General features: G+C 37.1%; 1 protein-coding gene across 1 annotated transcript; it reads right to left on the reverse strand.

Annotated features, from left to right (window-relative positions):
- Positions 1-1,224: 1,224 nt before the first annotated feature.
- Positions 1,225-23,550, reverse strand: urod (uroporphyrinogen decarboxylase). Its single transcript, XM_061890368.1, has 10 exons — positions 23,390-23,550; positions 16,397-16,509; positions 15,986-16,065; positions 13,406-13,468; positions 10,957-11,154; positions 10,716-10,877; positions 7,526-7,660; positions 7,276-7,376; positions 4,389-4,455; positions 1,225-1,455 (listed from the first exon to the last, which is right to left on the reverse strand). Exons 1-10 carry the CDS (start codon positions 23,410-23,412, stop codon positions 1,279-1,281), a joined length of 1,119 nt encoding a protein of 372 aa, XP_061746352.1. The 5' UTR covers positions 23,413-23,550; the 3' UTR covers positions 1,225-1,278.
- Positions 23,551-23,759: the final 209 nt, after the last annotated feature.

Consider the following 23,759-nt stretch of genomic DNA (forward strand, 5'->3'; position numbering starts at 1 on the left):
CCCACGGGGTTCTGGATCCCCGGGTCGGTTTCAGCAGTCCCAGGACATAGACCAGGACGACTTAGGCTCGTAAGAACCAGCAGCAACCCGGCAAACGAGACACCAAAATGGACTAAGTGTTGTAAATTCGGAGCCTATTTTTACACAGTTTTCCTTAAAAGTAGTCATGGGGCCGGGACCGACAAGATGTCCACGGGGTTCTGGATCCCCGGGTCGGCTTCAGCAGTCCCAGGACATAGACCAGGACGACTTAGGGTCGCAAGAACCAGCAGCAACCCCGCAAACAAGACATCAAAATGGGCTAAGTGGCGTAAATTTGAAGTCTATATTTACACAGTTTTCCTTAAAAGTAGCTATGGGGCCGGGACCGACATATGACCCCGGGTTTCTGGAGCTCTTGGTGAGCTTCCAAAGTCCCAGGACATAGACCAGGACGACTTAGGGGCGTAAGAACCAGCAGTAACCCTACAAATGAGACACCAAAATCGGCTAAGTGTCGTAAATTTGAAGTCTATATTTACACAGTTTTCCTTAAAAGTAGCCATGGGGCCGGGACCGACATAAGTCCCCGGGTTTCTGGAGCTCCTGGTCGGCTTCAGCAGTCCTAGGTCGTAGACCAGGACAACTTAGGGTCGTAAGAACCAGCAGTAACCCTACAAATGAGACACCACAATGGCTAAGTGTTGTAAATTTGAATCCTATTTTTACACAGTTTTCCTTAAAAGTGTCCCCGGGGTTCTGGATCCCTGGGTCTGCTTCAGCAGTCCCAGGACGACTTAGGGTTGTAAGAAAACAGCAGCAACCCCGCAAACTAGACACCAAAAGGGGCTAAGTGTTATAAATTTGAAGCCTATTTTTACACAGTTTCCCTTAAAAGTAGCCATGGGGCCGGGACCGACATATGTCCCCAGGTTTCTGGAGGCCCTGGTCGGCTTCAGCAGTCCCAAGACATAGACTAGGATGACTTAGGGGCGTAAGAACCATCAGTAACCCTAAAAATGAGACACCAAAATGGGCTAAGTGTCGTAAATTTGAAGCTTATTTTTACACAGTTTTCCTTAAAAGTGTCCCCGGGGTTCTGGATCCCTGGGTCGGCTTCAGCAGTCCCAGGACATAGACCAGGACGACTTAGGGGTGTAAGAACCAGCAGCAACCCGGCAAAGGAGACACCAAAAGGGCCCAAGTGTAGTAAGTCAGGTCCCTGAAGTCAAAGAAACAAGTGAAAACTTCTGATTTCCTGTTTATTGACTAAAACTAAAAACAAAACAAAACAAAAGATCATTTTTGCGTCTGTTTTTGCTTGATCATCAGTTTCGAGTGTCGGTGCACGGCCTCCACGAAGGCGCCTACGTGTTCCGGGTCCATGTCGGGGTAGAGTCCGTGGCCCAGGTTGGCGATGTAGCCCTGGGTCCCAAAAGCCTCCAACATGGTCCGGACCGTGTCGGAGATGCGCTCCTAAAAAGAGGGCGGGGTTAAAGAAGAACCATGTCAGCATTCACTCATTCAACTAGAGAAGACGACAATGGTGGAAAACAACAAAAAAAACCACAAATAAACTACAAGACGCTACTCTTTTCCCACGCTTTGAACCCTGCGGCTTATAAAAGGGTGCGGCTGTTTTATGCATTTTGTTTGCTGACGGCCATAATTCAAATAGTTTCATAAAAACAGTGAAATGATTTGTTATTTAGATGCTCATTTCAATTGGAATTAGCATCGTTATTCAGTCTTCTGTCCATCCATAGCGTTTCTACTCGTACGGATTCTTCAATCATCACTCCAGGCAACGTTTGTAAGATTTACAATACAACTAAGTCAATTCTTACCTACTGAACCGTCCCGTAATGTCACGAAACGAGCGTCGTCGGCATTAGCTAACATGCTAACGCGTTTACGGGTGTCTGTGTTAGTGTTATTAACTCACAATGGCATTCTTTTTGTATTGTTTCAGTTTGGTGAAGTCACCAAAACGTCACCGTGGAGTTATTGAGTCTGTGGGTCCGTGACCGTGACTTCTGTTTTGTTTGATCAGCCATTTTACTGCCTTGTTACAGACACCGTTTGGAAACAATTAAGGTGTGTAAATAAACATTTATATGTAAATAACTCATTCAACAAGATATATATCTGCGGATTATGTATAGAAAACTATATAACTTTTTTCTAAAAAGTAGTGGGTGTGGCTTATATAGTCCGGAAAACACGGTAGTTCGGGGTGTGTCGATACAACTTTTTTCACTGTAGATACCGATATGGGAGCCTTGAGTACTGGTGGATACGGACATGATCCCACATAATATCGTGTGTGTTGGTCACGTCCAAGTACAGGTAGGACAATAGTGGGTTTGATAAAACGCTAACTTAATTACCAGCGCCGTGAATCTTTGGATTCGGTTCGGTTCGATTCAGAATCGATTCAAAATCAGCACTTTTTTAACAACAATGGGTTACAGACACCGTTTGGAAACAATTAAGGTGTGTAAATAAACATTTACGAAATATTTATGTGTAAATAACTCATTCAACAAGATATATATCTGCGGATTATGTATAGAAAACTATGTAACTTCTTTCTAAAAAGTAGTGGGCGTGGCTTATATAGTCCGGAAAACACGGTAGTTCGGGGTGTGTCGATACAACTTTTTCCACTGTAGATACCGATATGGGAGCCTTGAGTACTGGTGGATACGGACATGATCCCACATAATATCGTGTGTGTTGGTCAAGTCCAAGTACAGGTAGGACAATAGTGGGTTTGATAAAACGCTAACTTAATTACCAGCGCCGTGAATCTTTGGATTCGGTTCGGTTCGATACAGAATCGATTCAAAATCAGCACTTTTTTAACAACAATGGGTTACAGACACCGTTTGGAAACAATTAAGGTGTGTAAATAAACATTTACGAAATATTTATGTGTAAATAACTCATTCAACAAGATATATATCTGCGGATTATGTATAGAAAACTATGTAACTTCTTTCTAAAAAGTAGTGGGCGTGGCTTATATAGTCCGGAAAACACGGTAGTTCGGGGTGTGTCGATACAACTTTTTCCACTGTAGATACCGATATGGGAGCCTTGAGTACTGGTGGATACGGACATGATCCCACATAATATCGTGTGTGTTGGTCAAGTCCAAGTACAGGTAGGACAATAGTGGGTTTGATAAAACGCTAACTTAATTACCAGCGCCGTGAATCTTTGGATTCGGTTCGATACAGAATCGATTCAAAATCAGCACTTTTTTAACAACAATGGGTTACAGACACCGTTTGGAAACAATTAAGGTGTGTAAATAAACATTTACGAAATATTTATGTGTAAATAACTCATTCAACAAGATATATATCTGCGGATTATGTATAGAAAACTATGTAACGTCTTTCTAAAAAGTAGTGGGCGTGGCTTACATAGTCCGGAAAACACGGTAGTTCGGGGAGGGTCGATACAAGTTTTTCCACTGTAGATACCGATATGGGAGCCTTGAGTACTGGTCGATACGGACATGATCCCACATAATATCGTGTGTGTTGGTCACGTCCAAGTACAGGTAGGACAATAGTGGGTTTGATAAAACGCTAACCGTGAATCTTTCAATTCGGTTCGATTCAGAATCGATTCAAAATCAGCACTTTTTTTAACAACAATGGGTGCCAGTTCTAAGATTAATTACATTCTCCCATAAAATAAACAGCTCTGATCAATTTATATATTACTTAAAATAAAATTGGCTGGAGAGAGGGAAGTCTGGGCTTCCCTGCTTAGGCTGCTGCCCCCGCGACCAGACCTCGGATAAGCGGAAGATGATGGATGGATGGTTCTGTTTAAAAATAGTCTACCCAAAGATTTTGTCAAAAAAAAATGTTTTTTAATATATTTTTTATTTTTTTTAAAAACATTAATCGTTCCCATAAAAATTGCGATTCATTCCAAAAAATATGTATATTTTTTAATTACTAGCAATTATTATCAACCGAAATGATGCGGACACGTTTGTTACTGGATACTTTCCGGTGTACTAATAATACGTTGGAGACTTTATTTGGATATGAAACTATAAAGTTTATATTGACAAAAGTGCTGTTTTAGCTTGTGTGCTACTGTGTGCTTAGCTGTTGTGTAGCTGCTCGTCGCCTGGCATGTTTAGTTTGTGTAAACCGAGAGTGTGTGTGTTTATAGGACATCATTTAGCTGTCCAGGACTGCTCATGTCGGACATTTTACAGGCAAGCCGATACGTCTTTTTTTGGACGATATCAGACCGATCACGACACCCTTGATATCAACTCAGACATGTGAAGCATTGCGACGAATGAGTGTAAAAATATGTTGCAAAAATTGAGCGCACACACAAAATGAAATGATGAAGAAGAAGCTGCAGGTTACCTTGGAAGCATAGAGCGCACAGGGGTCCATGTTGCCCTGGACGCTGACCTTCCCCGCTGTCCGGTCGCTGAAGAATTAACACACACGTATTGCTCAGTCAAATAAAGACATCACGCTTTCACTTTGGTAGACAGATATTATTTTTACACATGAGATGAGTCGACTCTGAGGCGTACGCAAGCAATATTAGCTAAAAGCTAGCATGCCGGTGTTACCATGCTAACAGCAAATGTCAAAGTCCAACTGAAATGCTAACGTTAGCATGCTGACAGAAAGTGACAATTAACAAGTTATATGACTCTTAGGTGTACTCATGCAATATTAGCTGAAAGCTAGCGTGCTAACAGTTAGCATATATCAAAGTCCAACTGAAATGCTAACGTTAGCATGCTGACAGAAAGCGACAATTAACAAATTGTATGACTCTTAGGTGTACTCATGCAATATTAGCTCAAACCTAGCGCGCTAACAGTTAGCATACATCAAAGTCCAACTGAAATGCTAACGTTAGCATGCTGACAGAAAGCGACAATTAACAAGTTATATGACTCTTAGGTGTACTCATGCAATATTAGCTGAAACCTAGCGTGCTAACAGTTAGCATACATCAAAGTCCAACTGAAATGTTAACGTTAGCATGCTGACAGAAAGCGACAATTAACAAGTTATATGACTCTTAGGTGTACTCATGCAATATTAGCTAAAACCTAGCGTGCTAACCGTTAGCATATATCAAATTCAAACTAAATTGCTAACGTTGGCATGTCAACAGAATGCGACAAGTACCAAGTTGTATGACTCAGAGGCGCCGGCATGCGAGATTGGCGAAAAGCTAGCGATGCTAATGTTAGCATGCTACCAGTTAGCCTATGTCATGTGCCCAGTTATAAGACGCTGAGGTCTACGCATGCAATTTTAGCTAAAAGTTAGCATGCCAGTGTTACCATGCTAACATCAAATGTCAAAGTCCAACTGAAATGCTAACGTTAGCATGTTGACTGAATGCGCCAATTACCAAGTTATATGTACTCTCCACATTTCAACCGATACGGTACCACGGTACCAATTTTCGATACTTCTGCGTGTTGTAATATATATTATTGTTTTTCTGGTAATAAAATTTAAAAATGAGTTAATTGTGATAACTGCTGACCAGTTGTTATATATTTTATAAATTTTGCAACCCGGTCTTCAATTTGGCCCGCAAATCGCCATGAGTAAATAATGAATCTTCCCTGGAGAAAGACTAATGCCACTAGGTAGACGACACAAGTAATTCAAGTCATTGACCTTTCATTATTTTATGAATTTATTTATATGACCCAACGCAAACAACCTTCCCTGGTCATGGGGCAAAAAATAAAAATAATGTAACCAACACACATGGTCACAAATAACTTTGTAGACATTCTAAAAAATGTCCCTAGTTTACTGTAATTTTTTGGGGCACTCTAAAAAGTGTCAATACTGTAAGTATTAAGACTGTTTGATTGTAACATGCATCTGAGCTGTAGTTTTCATTTACAAATTTGGAGGTGTCGACTAATCTAATAGCCAATGTCTCATTTGCACCCCTGCTGGTCAAAATGAGGGTGGTCCAAAAAAAAAAAAAGGAGGAATTTTTCAAATTGTGTGTCGCTTTAAAAAGTGCTCCCCCTCTGGTTACCATATGAAATAACATGTGTGTGTAAGAAATTGAAAAAAAGTTCTATTTTGTTTTCATCTGACCACATGACATCCTCCCAATCCTCTGCAGTATCACCCATGTATCCCTTTTGGTATCAACTCAACTGGTGGTGTTTGGAGGGAGAAGAATACTGAGTTGCATCCCCAGGAACACCAGACCTACTGTGAAGCATGATGACCTCTGTCATCATTTTAAGTGGGAGAACTTGCGCAATCGGTGACTGACTAAATACTTTTTTTGCCCCACTGTGTGTGTGTGTGTGTGTGTGTGTGTGTGTGTGTGTGTGTGTGTGTGTGTGTGTGTGTGTAGAAAGGCTGGTCCTAAAGAGGTAGGCATTTTTCTCAGGTCTCCAGAAGGTACGAACTACGTGTGTGTGTGTGTGTGTGTGTGTGTGTCTAGAAAGGCTGGTCCTAAAGAGGTAGGCATTTTTCTCAGGTCTCCAGAAGGTACGAACTACGTGTGTGTGTGTGTGTGTGTGTGTGTGTGTGTGTGTGTGTGTGTGTGTGTGTGTGTGTGTGTGTGTGTGTGTGTGTGTGTCTAGAAAGGCTGGTCCTAAAGAGGTAGGCATTTTTCTCAGGTCTCCAGAAGGTACGAACTACGCGTGTGCGTGTGCGTGTGCGTGTGTGTATAGAAAGGCTGGTCGGAAAGAGGTAGGCATTTTTCTCAGGTCTCCAGAATGTACGAACTACGCGTGTGTGTGTGTGTTCTTGTATTTCTACCCTTCTTGAGACATGAAGAAGGAAAAGCATCTTCCATATGAGGAGGTGTGAACAAGTGACATAAACCATGGTCCTAATAACATTGCATCTAATAGACAATGTCTCATTGCTGGTCAAAATGAGGGTGGTCCTAAAAAAAAAATGGAGGAATTTTTCAAATTGTGTGTCGCTTTTACCATATGAAATAACATGTGTGTGTAAGAAATTGAAAAAAAGTTCTATTTTGGTTTCATCTGACCACATGACATCCTCCCAATCCTCTGCTGTATCACCCATGTATCCATTTTGGTATCAACTCGATTCCTCGTGTTTGGAGGAAGAAGAATTGCATCCCAAGGAACACCAGACCTACTGTGAAGCATGATGACCTCTGTCATCATTTTAAGTGGGAGAACTTGCACAATCGGTGACTGACTAAATACTTGTTTTGCCCCACTGTGTGTGTGTGTGTGTGTGTGTGTGTGTGTGTGTGTGTGTGTACCGTGCAGAGCGTGGATCAATGGTCCAGTCCAGGCCGACCACTTGGTAATGAGACTGGGACAAAGCTTCCAGGGCATAATGAGCATCCTTTGCAAACACGATCTGCTCACACACACACACACACACACACACACACACACACACACAACAATGAATGACTACTGAGGGTTAAAAAAAAGGCAGAATGCTGCCATCTAGTGGTAAAGCAGCATAAGAATAAATGAGACAAGGACTAATCATTGTGTTCTCACCATGGGAACTTCCTGCTGGGCCTCTTTCAGTCTTTCTTGGACCCGGCGGGCGATGTCCTGGAGGTACGGCAGGGAGAACTCCTGAAACTGCAGCGGCCCCAGGATGCCGGCGTGGGACTCGAAGACCTGCAGAGCCTGGACGAGACCACAAAGCAGGTTTGAGGTCAGGGTTCTAGCGCCAGGACGCGCCTCCGAGGTCCATAAAGTCATGACGGGGACCCAAATTGTTCCTAAAAAGGATCCGTAAATGGGAAAGTAGTCAAGGTAATTGATTACAAAGTGTATTGTACTTTTTTCCTACGCTTTGTACCCTGCGGCTTAGAAAAATGGCGCGGGAAATGTATGTATTTTTTGGTGCAAATACTTAAAGGGGAACATTATCACAATTTCTGAAGGGTTAAAACCAATAAAAATCAGTTCCCAGTGGCTTATTTTATTTTTCGAAGTTTTTCCTCAAAATTTTACCCATCACACGATATCCCGAAAAACGGCTTCAAAGTGCCTGATTTTAACAGTCGTTATATCCACCCGTCCATTGTTGTGTGACGTCGCAGAAACAAAAATGGGCGGATAGCACAGAAAGGTATGGCGATACTAGCTCGGATTCAGGCTCGGATTCAAGCGATTCAACAGATTACGCATGTATTGAAACAGACAGTTGGAGTGTGGAGCCGGATAATTGAAGAACAAACTGAAGCTATTGAGCCATATCACGAGGGCGAATTCGGCGATTGCCTTCTAACCAACGATTGCATCTTTTGACCACTGGTGCAACTTGAATCCGTTGATTGGTATGTGTTTATTTGGCATTAAATGTGGGTGGAGATGAAAAGGCTGGACGTAAATATAGCTACAAATGAGGCATAATGATGCAATAATGTACATACAGCTAGCCTAAATAGCATGTTAGCATCGATTAGCTTGCAGTCATGCCGTGAGCAAATATGTCTGATTAGCACATAAGTCAATAACATCAACAAAACTCACCTTTGTGATTTTGTTGACTTTATCGTTGGAAATGCATCTGCTTTGAGTGTCGCAGGATATCCACACATCTCTGTCGTAGCATCGCTATCGTCGGTAAAGTGTGCAGAGGAACTTTCGCATCTTTTGACCACTGGTGCAACTTGAATCCGTCGATTGGTATGTGTTTGTTTGGCATTAAATGTGGGTGGAGGGAAAGGCTGGATGCAAATATAGCTACAAATGAGGCATAATGATGCAATAATGTACATACAGCTAGCCTAAATAGCATGTTAGCACCGATTAGCTTGCAGTCATGCAAACATGTCTGATTAGCACATAAGTCAATAACATCAACAAAACTCACTTATTTATCGTTGGAAATGCATCTGCTTTGAGTGTCGCAGGATATCCACACGTCTCTGTCGTAGCATCGCTATCGTCTGTAAAGTGTGCAGAGGAACTTTCGCATCTTTTGACCACTGGTGCAACTTGAATCCGTTGATTGGTATGTGTTTGTTTGGCATTAAATGTGGGTGGAGGGAAAGGCTGGATGCAAATATAGCTACAAATGAGGCATACTGATGCATTAACGTATATACAGCTAGCCTAAATAGCATGTTAGCATCGATTAGCTTGCAGTCATGCCGTGAGAAGTCAATAACATCAACAAAACTCACTTATTTATCGTTGGGAATGCATCTGCTTTGAGTGTCGCAGGATATCCACACATCTCTGTCGTAGCATCGCTGTCGTCGGTAAAGTGTGCAGAGGAACTTTCGCATCTTTTGACCACTGGTGCAACTTGAATCCGTCGATTGGTATGTGTTTGTTTGGCATTAAATGTGGGTGGAGGGAAAGACTGGATGCAAATATAGCTACAAATGAGGCATACTGATGCATAGTAAAGCTTCAACGTCATCTTTCGGGAATGTAAACAAGGAAACAAGTGAACACCGGCTGTGTTTGTGTTGCTAAAAGCGGCCGCAATACACAGCTTCCCACCTACATCTTTCTTCTTTGACGTCTCCATTATTAATTGAACAATTTGCAAAAGATTAAGCAACACAGATGTACAAATTACTGTGGAATTATGCGATGAAATGAGACGACTTATAGCTGTGAACGGTGCTGGACCAAAATGTCCTCTACAATGCGTGACGTCATCATACCGTGACGTTTTAGCATGATGCTTCCACGTGAAATTTTAGATTGCAACTTAGTAAACTAAAGCGTTTAAAAGTTCTATTTTGGTTTCATCTGACCACATGACATTCTCCCAATCCTCTGCTGTATCATCCATGTATCCATTTTGGTATAAACTCAACTGGTGGTGTTTGGAGGAAGAAGAATACTGAGTTGCATCCCAAGAACACCATACCTACTGTGAAGCATGGGGGTGGAAACATCATGCTTTGGGGCTGTTTTTCTGCTAAGGGGACAGGACGATTGATCCGTGTTAAGGAAAGAATGAATGGGGCCATGTATCGTGAGATTTGGAGCCAAAACCTCCTTCCATCAGTGAGAGCTTTGAATGCTTGACCAAAAACTTATTTTCCACCATCATTTACAAATAAATTATTTAAAATTCCTACAATGTGAATTCCTGGATGGCATAAAGGGAAGAAGATTAAGAGCTATTCAATAGGATTTAAGGTCCAAGCTATTGAATATGCTAAAAGGAACAGTAAGCAGCTATGTTTTATTAATATACCGTAGCTGCGTGTGTCAAATCTGAGTGGTAGAGGGCACTAGTGATCCTTCTTGCAGAAAAAGTGACAACAAGCAGCAAGAGTGAGCGGCGATCGTTTATTTTTTCCTCTCGCTCGCACTTTTAACATGGAGGATTACATATCTAAAATAAAACAGTTTTCTAAACTGGACTTTCAATGGAAACAGGAGGTAATAAAGGAATCAAATCCTGCAGTGCCAGACGTGTCCCCCTGCTTAAGCCAGTGCATGTCCGGGCCCGTCGGAAGTTTGCCAGAGAGCACATGGGAGAATGTCATGTGGTCAGATGAAACCAAAATACAACTTTTTGGTATCAACTCAACTGGTGGTGTTTGGAGGAAGAAGGTTACTGAGTTGCATCCCCAGGAACACCACACCTACTGTAAAGCATGATGACCTCTGTCATCATTTGAAGTGGGAGAACTTGCACAATCGCTGGCTGACTAAATACTGTAGCTGCTTGCCACCTGAAGGAAATTCATGTCCAAGGTCTCACCTGGGCTCCGGCTGCCACCTGGCCCAGCAGGTACTCCACGATGACGTCAGTCAGCATCTTCAGCAGCATGTGGCTGGCCTCGGGGTGTTGGTACAGCCAGCGCTTGGCCTTGGAGTGGGTGCTGGAGCCCCCGCCTTCAATCATGTAGGACATGAGCGTCCACTGTGGGGGAGGCGCAAGAACCGAATGAGCTGGAGGGGGGGGGGGAGAGACAACCAGGGACTGGAACCCACCGACTCACCGGCGCTCCGGTGAATCCGATGAGTGGCACCTTGCCCTGGATCTTGTGTCTGGTGAGCGTGATGGCTCGGAAGACGTAGCCCAGCTCCTTGTCCACGTCCACTTTGCTGCGCAGACGCTGCAGGTCCTCCGGCTCCTTCAGGGGCTCGGGGAACGTGGGACCTTTGCCCGCCACCATCTGAACCTCCATACCCATTGCCTGCTCCGCAACAACCACAGATGTTTACATTGGAAAAATGTTCACTCATAACTGCCATGTAGGCACTTTTTTTTTTACAAACCCCGATTCCATTTGAGTTGGGAAATTGCGTTCGATGTAAATATAAACAGAATACAATGATTTGCAAAACATTTTCAAATTATGGGATTTTACCATCTACGGTCCGTAAAATCATCAAAATGTTCAGAGATATTATGGACCTTTGATCCCTCAGGCGGTACTGCATCAAAAACCGACATCAGTGTGTAAAGGATATCACCACATGGGCTCAGGAACACTTCACAAAACCACTGGCAGTAACTACAGTTGGTCGCTACATCTGTAAGTGCAAGTTAATACTCTACCATGCAAAGCGGAAGCCATTTATCAACAACACCCAGAAACGCCGCTGGCTTTGCTGGGAGTGGAAAAGTGTTCTGTGGTCTGACGAGTCCATATTTCAAATTATATTTGGAACATCCCACAGGTGTGCAGGCTAATTGGGGAACAGGTGGGTGCCATGATTGGGTATAAAAACAGCTTCCATGAAATGCTAAGTAATTCACAAACAAGGATGGGGCGAGGGTCACCAATTTGTAAGCAAATTGTCGGACAGTTTTAGAACAACATTTCTCAAAAGCTAGTGCAAGGAATTTAGGGATTTTACCATCTACGGTCCGTAAAATCATCAAAATGTTCAGAGAATCTGGAAAAACCACAGCACGTAAGCTATATTATGGACCTTTGATCCCTCAGGCGGAACTTCATCAAAAACCGACATCAGTGTGTAAAGGATATCACCACATGGGCTCAGGAACACTTCATAAAACCACTGTCAGTAACTACAGTTGGTCACTACATCTGTAAGTGCAAGTTAAAACTCTGCCATGCAAAGCGGAAGCCATTTATCAACAAAACCCAGAAACGCCGCAGGCCCGAGCACATCTAAGATGGACTGATGCAAAGTGGAAAGGTTTTCTGTGGTCTGACGAGTCCACATTTTAAATTATATTTGGAAACTGTGGACGTGGTGTCCTCCGGAACAAAGAGGAAAATAACCATCCGGATTGTTCTAGGCGCGAAGTATAAAAGCCAGCATGTGTGATGGTGCCCAAGGCATGGGTAACTTACACATCTGTGAAGGCACCATTAATGCCAATTGCGGCCCGCGTGTCTGAGACCAATGAACTATACTATACTATTTTACTCTCAGTTGCTTTCCAGCAATTGTCTTTTTCTGTTTCGTCCTCACTCGCGCTCTGGCTCCAGCCCCCAACCCTGTCTCTCCTCCTGGCTGCTGCTTATAACAGAGCGACAGGTGATTAGATAACAAGGCCCAGGTGGGGCTTCTACGCACCTGTCGCCGATTTCCAGGCCGGTCCTGGCAACATCCTGCTTTGCTGCAGGCCCGTAGGCCACGCCCCCCTCCACAGTTAGCTTCAGAATAACAATGTTATTACAAAGAATAAGAGGCCTATTATACTCTGGAATTGTTGGTCTTACTTAAAAATGCACGCGTTTAGTTGTGTTCAGTGTTAAAATAAAAATAAATATGGTTCTTAGGAAAATAGATTTTAAAAAGGTTCCCGACCCCTGAACTATAACATATAGAACATGCTATACCTTTACCAAACTATCTCCATAAATCCCATGAAATCTTTTACGTCTAGTCTCTTACGTGAATGAGATAAATAATATTATTTGATATTTTACGGTAATGTGTTAATAATTTCACACATAAGTCGCACCCACGGCCAAACTATGAAAAAAACTGCGACTTATAGTCCGAAAAATACGCTATATGACATTAAATCACTTTAAGAACAGAAAGCACTTTGGTTCCCCGGGTCTAACATTCATTAAAATTGAAGCGGGCTACAAATAATATCGTATTGGTTTTAAAAATGAACAATTTCAAAATAAAAGGGCTTTTATTTTGGAGTGGGAAGGTTCCCACACCCTTGATATAAGACATCCAACTTCATTTAGAACACAAATATGCTCATCAAAACGTAAACAAACAACCGATGCAGTATTTAAAGTGCGATATATTAAAATGTGCAAATTTGAGAGTACGCTTTTATTTAGTTACTCTCCTTGATATTTCACTACCTGAGTGTTTATTGTGAGAGAACTGTGGTGCGGAATTTCCCTCAGGGATCAATAAAGTCCTTTCTATTCTCTTCTACTGTAATTGCAGTCTACACGCTGTAAGTCCGGCGCCCGAGACAGGTGTGTTGTGTTTGTTTACCTGCGGCACAACGAGGATGTCTGAGAAGATGATGGCGGCATCGAATGCAAAACGCCTCAGAGGCTGAAAGACAGAAGAAGATGCATTTGAAATAAAAGACAATAGAAAAACCATATAGCTGGACTTTAATGGAGGTTTTTTGTCCAAGTCTGGTATCTACACAACTCATGCTGCTGTTACTATTGTAATATTTGATATTGCCTTGATTGCTTTTATCCTTAAACTCACAAATTCCGTTACTTTTTTTTATATACACAGAGGGGCAAAAAAGTATTTAGTCAGCCAGCGATTGTGCAAGTTCTCCCACTTCAAAGGATGACAGAGTTCTGTAATGTTCATCATAGGTACACTTCAACTGTGAGAGACAGAATTCGAAAAGACAATCTAGGAATTCACATTGTAGGAATTTTAAAGAATTTATTTGTAAATGATGGTGGAAAATAAGCTCTCACTGATGGAAGGAGGTTTTGGCTGAAAATCTCAGGATACATGGCCCCATTCATTCTTTCCTTAACACGGATCAATCGTCCTGTCCCCTTAGCAGAAAAACAGCCCCAAAGCATGATGTTTCCACCCCCATCCTTCACAGTAGGTATGGTGTTCTTGGGATGCAACTCAGTATTCTTCTTCCTCCAAACACCAGCAGTTGAGTTTATACCAAAAAGGTCTGTTTTGGTTTCATCTGACCACATGACATTCTCCCAATCCTCTGCTGTATCATCCATGTATCCATTTTGGTATCAACTCGTACACTTATTTATACACTACATATACATATATATATACACATATGTATGTAAACATATCCATAGGTGTGTGTATATATATATATATATATATATATATATACATATATATATACATATATACATGTATATATACATATACATATATATATACACATACATACAGACATACATATATTCACATATATATATATATATATACACACATATGTATGTAAACATATCCATAAGTGTGTGTGTGTATATATATATATATATACATATATACATGTATATATACATATACATACATATATACATGTATATATACATATACATATATATATACACATACATACAGACATACATATATTCACATACATATATATATATATATATACACACACACACATATATATAAATACATATACATATGCACATACATACATACGGTATATAAATATATATATATATATATATATATATATATATATATATTAGGGGTGGGCAAATTAATGCGTTAATTACGAGTTAACTCATCAATCTATTAACGCCGACAATTATTTTATCGCACATTTGCGTATGTTGTTTACATGCTTTTATTTTGTTAACGCCTTTTCTTAACGGCGTGGAGGGGCTCTTGGTAAAGATGGAACATATGGCAAAAATACCGGACAATTCTGCAAATTTCCTGGCTGGCTTACACTGTGGTCACTCCGGGATCACTTATGACCGCCAGACAATTCTGAATGTGGATAGATCGGGCCGTTTTGGACTGAATGAGGCGTGCTTGCTAGACCGGCTAGCTAACATGGGAATACTTTGCCGGCTACATCCAGCGGTCTGTGAAGCAGCGGAGTATATGTGTTGTCTGTCTATTTATGAATAATGCAGACCAGGAGTGTTGGCTGAGTTCTTAACGTTTACTTTCAGAGCGTGCATATCACAACATACAAGATGTCGTCATGGCGACACAACCTAGCATGCTCGTCACTCCTGTTGCATGCTGGGTAGGGTAGTTCTTTTTTTCCCTGGCTCATAACATCACAATATAGTACCATGTATATGATGCCTTCAGTTTATCAAAGCACCAAGCAAACAATCGGAAAATTCCCATCATATCAATTCCTAGATATGGTCATAATTATTTTAAGTGCACTACGCAGAATAAACACATTATTAATATTGCTATTACGGATAATTTGATCCAAAATTCCCTAAAACAGCCCACTACCTATAATATAGTTTTTTTTAAACATAAGATCCCTGATAAAAAAAAAATGTTCTGCTGTTACCTCAGAAATTGCCTGTTCAGATGTTATGATTGTGGCTCAGAGATTTGTATGTAGATTATATTTATTTTCCATAACAAACAGGATAACTTCAATACCCTGGCAGTGGCAATAAGCTTAAATGTTTGTATTTACATTTTTGGAGTTGATTTTCATCAAATATGCTATTTAACTGCTACTGTTTAACAAGGACTGATTTAAATTGTGTTTGCACAACAAATGTTTTGGCGCTTTTGTTCATGTGGGAGAATATTCCAATAAAGGTGCACTACACACTACTTTTGAATTCATTATTGGGCTTTGCGTATACAATGCAGTTAATAGCGATTAATCGGATAAATAGTGTGATTAACTTCGATTAAAATGTTTAATCGTTGCCCAGCCCTAATATATATACGCACGCACACACCAAAGTCAAAGTCATGGACCTGATTTACTCAGCTTGTCCACAAGATGGCAGCAGAATAACAGCATTTGACCAATGGAACATTTCAAATGTAATCAAACATGTGCTGCACTTGTAGTTTGCTCACATTCTTGGACACAAGTCCCGCCTCTTTTACCTGCAAGGTGAGCTCGCAGCAGGCTTCCGGCGAGCGGCAGGTTTCAAAAAAGTCCTTCCCGGCCCGGAACTCACGGAACTCTGACAAAATACGACAAAAGTTGATGAAGGACTTGGAAGTGCTAGCCACACCGCATACCAGGCAGGTAGCATCCAGCCTGTCTCACACACCACATACCAGGCAGGTAGCATCCAGCCTGTCTCACACACCACATACCAGGCAGGTAGCATCCAGCCTGTCTCACACACCACATACCAGGCAGGTAGCATCCAGCCTGTCTCACACACCACATACCAGGCAGGTAGCATCCAGCCTGTCTCACACACCACATACCAAGCAGGTAGCATCCAGCCTGTCTCACACACCACATACCAGGCAGGTAGCATCCAGCCTGTCTCACACACCACATACCAGGCAGGTAGCGTCCAGCCTGTCTCATGCACCAGACGGGCACATGCGGGCCCTCCTCCCCCCGCGCTGCCTTCAGGAATGTGTCGTTCTGCAGGACAGGGAAGTCTCGGGGTCTGCAGGGAACACAAGTTGAGTGGGAAAGTTCCAGAAAAGTAGACATGAAGTTTGCCACGTGTTCCTTCAAGCAAGACGTTTCTGGCTTATCCAGCCGTCCCAGCATCCATTTCATACCGCTTGTCCCTCTCGGGGCGGCGGGAGTGGCTAAAGCCCATCCCAGCTGCGCTTGGACGGAAGGCTGGGGGAACACCGGGGACATTTAGCAAAATTCTTACACATTTGAGATATTACATGTTGAATCTAAATGTTTTATCTATTTATAAATGTTATATTCAAATCTAAGTCCAAATCTTAATAGAAATGTTAAATATATATATATTAAATGTTACATGTCAAATAAAAATATAAATGTTAAATCTAAATCCACTAATCCATTTTCTACCACTTGTCCTTCATAAAATCTGAATGTTAAATCTAAATGTTAATTACAAATGTTGATTTGCATTTGAAAGACAAAATGTAAAACATGTTAAAATCTGAATATTAAATCTAAGTTTAAATGTTGAATAAAATTACTAAATCTAAATATAATAATACATTTTAATATAAATGTTCAAATAAATATATTAAATGGTCGACATGGATGTTAAATCTAAATCCACTAATCCATTTTCTACCACTTGTCCCTCATAAAATGTCAATCTAAATCTGAATTTTTAATCTAAATACACATTTTTAATTTGCGTTTGAGAAACTAAACACTGAATCTATATCTGTTGAATCCAAATATTAAATCTACGTTTAAATGTTACATAAAATGACTGAATCTAAATCTAAATGTTAAATCTAAAAAGAATATTACATCTTAATGTAAATGTTCAAATAAATATATTAAATGGTAATTATGAATGTTAAATCTAAATCCACTAATCCATTTACTACCACTTGTCCCTCATAATTTGTAAATCTGAATGTTAAATCCAAATGTTGAATACACATTTTTAATTTTCATTTGAGAGAAACTAAATGTTGAATCTATATCTGTTAAATCTAAATATTAAATCTACGTTTGAATGTTAAATGATTGAATCAAAATCAAAATGTTAAATCTAAAAATAATATTAAATGTTAATTGTAAATGGTAACTCTAAATATAAATGTTAAATCTAAATCTGAATGTTGAATCTACATGTTAAATACAAATGTTAATTAATTTGCATTTGGGAGAGAATCTAAATGTTGAATCCGTATCTAAATGTTGAATCTAAATATTCAATCCAAGTCTAAATGATAAATACAACTATTACATTTAAATATAAATATTAAATATATTTTTTAAAATACATTGTAATATTAAAGTTAAATCCAAATTTTAATGTTAAATATAAATATTAAATGTAAATATTATTTTACTTATATTAAAGTGTGTAGAAAACATGCACATATTCCACCGTTCCAACACTTATTTTTTATTTATAAATAATATTCATATTTATAGTACATTCAACATTTATATTTAAAATTTAAAATTACCATGTAGTTTTGACATTTTTAAAAATAGCATTTATAATTTTGATTTAACATGCATATTTATATTTAACATTTAAAATGTAATATTCAGATAAATGTTACCATTTATATGCACCATTTCATATCTACATTGAATTTGAAGAAATTATAAAAGTGAGAAACGTGAGCAAATATTCAAATGATATCAGCTAAAATGTAAATAATCGACACACCTTTTGTAAAATGTAGTAGTTTTAGTGTTTAGCGTGGCCATTGAAAGGCGGTAAGTTGGTGTTTATCCCGACAACAGACACCCACCTCCCAGTGGACTTGTGGCCAGATAAGATTTGTCAGCATCTTATCACTTGGCAGCAGCCAGAAGACAGTTGAACAAGTAGTGCATAGAATACATCCATCAATGACATCATCACGCTGCTATTGTGAAAGTGAAAGTAGATGATGGCACGCTAGGACAAGTTCTATGCCACCGCACATGTGCGATAATGTACATATTATATAGACTTATTAATAAAGTGGAATGGCGGTTGACTAATACTTCCCACATTATTTGCTACTTCTCCAACTATTCTGACTTATGGTTGGATTTGTTGCACACTGTCAGGAAATATAATTATGGTGGGAAAACAACTTTTATTTAGTCTGATAATGAGCCAATAAAGAAGGACTGTCGCGGCAATGCATTGTGGGTAACAATGTGCCTACACCTATGAGTCATACAGTCTAATTCCAACTGTTTCAATGTATTTATCATTTGTATATTCATACTAAGTTTTAGTTCAGTTGCCGATATTTAACATTCAAAACATTACTTATATTAATGTAAAAACAAGGAGTAGTGACTTATATTCATGTAAACACAAGGAGTAGTGACTTATATTCATGTAACCTCAAGGAGTAGTGATTTATATTCATGTAAACACAAGGAGTAGTGACTTATATTCATGTAAACACAAGGAGTAGTGACTTATATTCATGTAAACACAAGGAGTAATGACTTATATTAATGTAAAAACAAGGAGTAGTGATTTATATTGATGTAAACACAAGGAGTGACTTATATTAATATAAACACAAGGAGTAGTGACTTATATTATTGTAAACACAAGGAGAAGTAACTTATATTAATTTAAACACAAGGAGTGACTTATATTAATGTAAAAACAAGGAGTAGTGATTTATATTAATGTAAACACAAGGAGTGACTTATATTAATGTAAACAAGGAGTAGTGACTTATATTAATGTAAAAACAAGGAGTAGTGACGTAGATTCAAGTAAACTCAAGGAGTAGTGACTTATATTCATGTAAACACAAAGAGTGACTTATATTAATGTAAACACAAGGAGTAGTGACTTATATTCATGTAAACACAAGGAGTGACTTATATTCATGTAAACCCAAGTAGTAACTTAGAAAAATGTAAAATCAAGGAGTGACTTACATTAATGAAAACACAAGTAGTGACTTATATTCATGTAAACACAAGTAGTGACTGATATTCATGTTAACACAAGGAGTAGTGACTTATATTCATGTAAACACAAGGAGTAGTGACTTATATTCATGTAAAAACAAGGAGTAGTGATGTATATTCATGTAAACTCAAGGAGTAATGACTTATATTCATGTAAACTCAAGGAGGAGTGACTTACATTCCTGTAAACACAAGGAGTGACTTATATTAATGTAAACACAAGGAGGAGTGACTTATAAGCATGTAAACACAATGAGTTGTGACTTATATTCCTGTTAACACAAGGAGTGACTTTTATTAATGTAAACACAAGGAGTGACTTTTATTAATGTAAACACAAGGAGTGACTTTTATTAATGTAAACACAAGGAGTGACTTTTATTAATGTAAACACAAGGAGTGACTTAGAATAATGTAAACACAAGGAGTGACTTAGAATAATGTAAACACAAGGAGTGACTTACATTAATGAAAACACAAGTAGTGACTTATATAAATGTAAACACAAGGAGTAGTGACTTATATTCATGTAAACACAAGGAGTAGTGACTTATATTCATGTAAACACAAGGAGTAGTTACTTATATTCATGTAAAAACAAGTAGTGACTTATATTCATGTAAACACAAGTAGTGACTTATATTCATGTAAACAAAAGGAGTAGTGACTTATATTCATGTAAACACAAGGAGTAGTGACTTATATTCATGTAAACAAAAGGAGTAGTGACTTATATTCATGTAAAAACAAGGAGTAGTGACTTATATTCATGTAAACACAAGGAGTAGTGACTTATATTCATGTAAACACAAGGAGTAGTGACTTATATTCATGTAAACAAAAGGAGTAGTGACTTATATTCATGTAAAAACAAGGAGTAGTGACTTATATTCATGTAAACACAAGGAGTAGTGACTTATATTCATGTAAACACAAGGAGTAGTGACTTATATTCATGTAAACACAAGGAGTAGTGACTTATATTCATGTAAACACAAGTAGTGACTTATATTCATGTAAACACAAGTAGTGACTTATATTCATGTAAACACAAGGAGTGACTTATATTCATGTAAACACAAGGAGTAGTGACTTATATTCATGTAAACACAAGGAGTGGTGACTTATATTCATGTAAAAACAAGGAGTGGTGACTTATATTAACGTAAAAACAGGGAGTGGTGACTTATATTCATGTAAAAACAAGGAGTGGTGACTTATATTCATGTAAACACAAGGAGTAGTGACTTATATTCACATAAAAACAGGGAGTTAAGGTAATTGGTTTAATGAGTAAAAATTATCAATCAAAACTTGGAGAATGATTAAGAGTACAAAAGCCCTTTAATTGATATCTCGGTTAAAAAACATTTAAAGTGATTTAAGTAGCTCTTTTTATTTATTTTTAAACATTTTTTATTATTATTACTATCTCTATTTGCTTTTTTTCCTATACTTGATGTTGAAAGTGCTTAGACGTTTGTGTTAATTATAAATGTGTTATATTAGTATGTTGTTCAATAAAAAATAATAATAATAATAATATTAAATGTTAATTATAAATATAAAAGTTACATCTAAATCTAAATGTTGAATCTAAATGTTGAATACAAATATAAATGACTTTGCATTTGGGAGAGAAACTAAATTGTGAATCTAAATGTTGTAAATGTTAAATCCATATCCAAATGTTGAATATAAATATTAAATCTAAATCATAACGTTGAATAAAATGATTAAATCTAAATCTAAATGTTAATATTAAATATTTAAATATAATAATAATAGAATTTATTTTTTTAAAACAATTTACATTGAGCAAACAACCTCAAAGTGTAACAGTGTGTTAAAAATATATATATATACATATATATATTATTGTTGTTTAATAATATATATATTATATAATATTTATTATAATAAAGATAACAAAAAAATTGAAATAAAAACTACAACTAGCACGCATAAATCTAAAAAAATTGGCTTTTTTTTTTTTTTAAATGATTTTTACGCCTTAAATATGAATAAATATTACATCATAATGCTAAAGTTAAATCTGAACTTGAATGTTAAATGTAAATATATATTAAATAAATATTGTCAAGTGTGTTGAAATCATGCAAATACCTCACTGTTCCAACACCTTTTTTTTTATTATTTAAAATTAACATTCATATTTATATCTAACATGTATATTTAATATTTACCATTTATAGTTAACATGTATATTTAATATCTAAATTTAACATGTATATTTCACATTTAAAATGACCGTTTAGTTTTGACATTTAAAAAAATAGCAAACATTTTTTATTAATATTGTAAATAATAATAAAGAATTTAAAAAATTATAAAAATAAATAATAATTAATAAATAATAAAAATATTTTTAAAAAATAATATAAAAAATTGTAAAAAATATATAAAAAAAATAAAAATTGTAAATAATACAAAATTTTAAAAATTTCAAAAAATATAATTAAAACATTTATAAAAAAGGCTTCTTTTTTTAAATTAAGGGTTTTTAGGCCTTAAATATGAATAAATATTACATCATAATGCTAAAGTTAAATCTGAACTTGGATGTTAAATGTAAATATATATTAAATAAATGTTGTCAAGTGTGTTGAAATAATGCAAATACCTCACTGTTCCAACACCTTTTTTTAATTGAAAATTAACATTCATATTTGTATCTAACATGTATATTTAATATTTACCATTTATAGTTAACGTGTATATTTAATATCTAAATTTAACATGTATATTTCACATTTAAAATGACCGTTTGAAATATAGCAAAAAAATAAAATTAATAATGTAAATAATAATAATAATAATAAAAAAATATATAAAAAATTATCAAAATAAAAAATATATATAAGTATAATAATGATAATAAAGCCCTGCGATGAGGTGGCGACTTGTCCAGGGTGTACTCCGCCTTCCGCCCGATTGTAGCTGAAATAGGCACCATCGCCCCCCGCAACCCCAAAGGGAATAAGCGGTAGAAAAATGGATGGATTGATAATAATAATAAAAATTATGATATAAATAATAAAAAAAATAGTGAAAAATATTTTTTTTAAAAGGAAATGACAAATTAAAAATAATAAAAAATTAAATAAAAACAAGTAAAAACACATTTTTTTTTAAATTAACATTCATATTTATATCTAACATGTATATTTAATATTTACCATTTATAGTTAACGTGTATATTTAATATCTAAATTTAACATGTATATTTCACATTTAAAATGACCGTTTAGTTTTGCCATTTAAAAAATATCAAAATAATAATGTAAACAATAACAATAAATAAGAAAAAATAATAAAAAGTTATAAGGCAGCGACTTGTCTAGGGTGTACCCTCACCTTCCGCCCGATTATAGCTGAGATGGGCACCAGTATGAATGTATGAATGGATAATAATAAAAAATAATAATAATAAAAACTATTGCAAATAAAAAATAATAAAATAAAAAATTATAAAAAATATAAATAAATAACAAAGTAAATAATAAAAAATACAAAAATGAAAAAATTTTAAAAATAATAAAAACAAATTTTTTTAAAAACAATTAACATTCATATTTATATCAAACAAGTATATTTAATATTTACCATTTATAGTTAACATGTATATTTAATATCTAAATTTAACATGTATATTTCACATTTAAAATGACCGTTTAGTTTTGACATTTAAAAAATAAATAAAAATAGAAATGTAAATAATAACAGAGAAAATGAAAAAACTAAAGCCAAGAAAAACAACATTTAACGGATTATATGTGGAATATTTTTTAGTTTTAATAGACTTATAAAACATGGAGGGAAAAATAAGTCTGCTCTCGTAACGACGACGGAGTGTTTTCTTAACATTATTAAGCTGCGTCACAGTCATGGTTGAGAATAAAAGTACTCACACGATGAGTTCGCCCTTGCTCATGTTGGCAGAGTGGAGGAAGAAACAGGCGAGTCCTGAGAAGATGTCAAAGCCGACATGAAAGTCTTCAACTGTCACTTCCACTCCTTCTCGGCTTCTTCACGCAGCCATCTTCACACCACGTGACCACGGCGGAAACCAGCCATGCTTTCAAAATAAAACGGCCTTCAAAATGTCATACTTTTTTAACGCAAATTTTGACGGAGTAGTTCCCTTCTATCACAAAATGTAGGATTTATAATTGGTGTGGAGCGTGTTGCAGAAGCAAATTCAACAACACATTATTTTTATTTGAATTTAAAAAAATATTTTTTTTGTTTTATTGACCAAAATAATTCGTCCGCAACATC

The sequence above is a fragment of the Nerophis ophidion genome, linkage group LG28 (genome assembly GCF_033978795.1).
Source record: "Nerophis ophidion isolate RoL-2023_Sa linkage group LG28, RoL_Noph_v1.0, whole genome shotgun sequence".
NCBI classification, from domain to species: domain Eukaryota; kingdom Metazoa; phylum Chordata; class Actinopteri; order Syngnathiformes; family Syngnathidae; genus Nerophis; species Nerophis ophidion.

What these genes read in the sequence shown, in the direction of transcription:
- urod (XM_061890368.1), bottom strand. Translation starts at nt 23,412, where the DNA reads ATGAGCAAGGGCGAACTCATCGT. An exon ending in GCTGCGAGCTCACCTTGCAG is followed by an intron (nt 13,469 to 15,985) that starts GTAAAAGAGGCG and finishes TCTGTCTTTCAG; the next exon opens with CCTCTGAGGCGTTTTGCATT. An exon ending in ACATCCTCGTTGTGCCGCAG is followed by an intron (nt 11,155 to 13,405) that starts GTAAACAAACAC and finishes GTTGCGGAGCAG; the next exon opens with GCAATGGGTATGGAGGTTCA.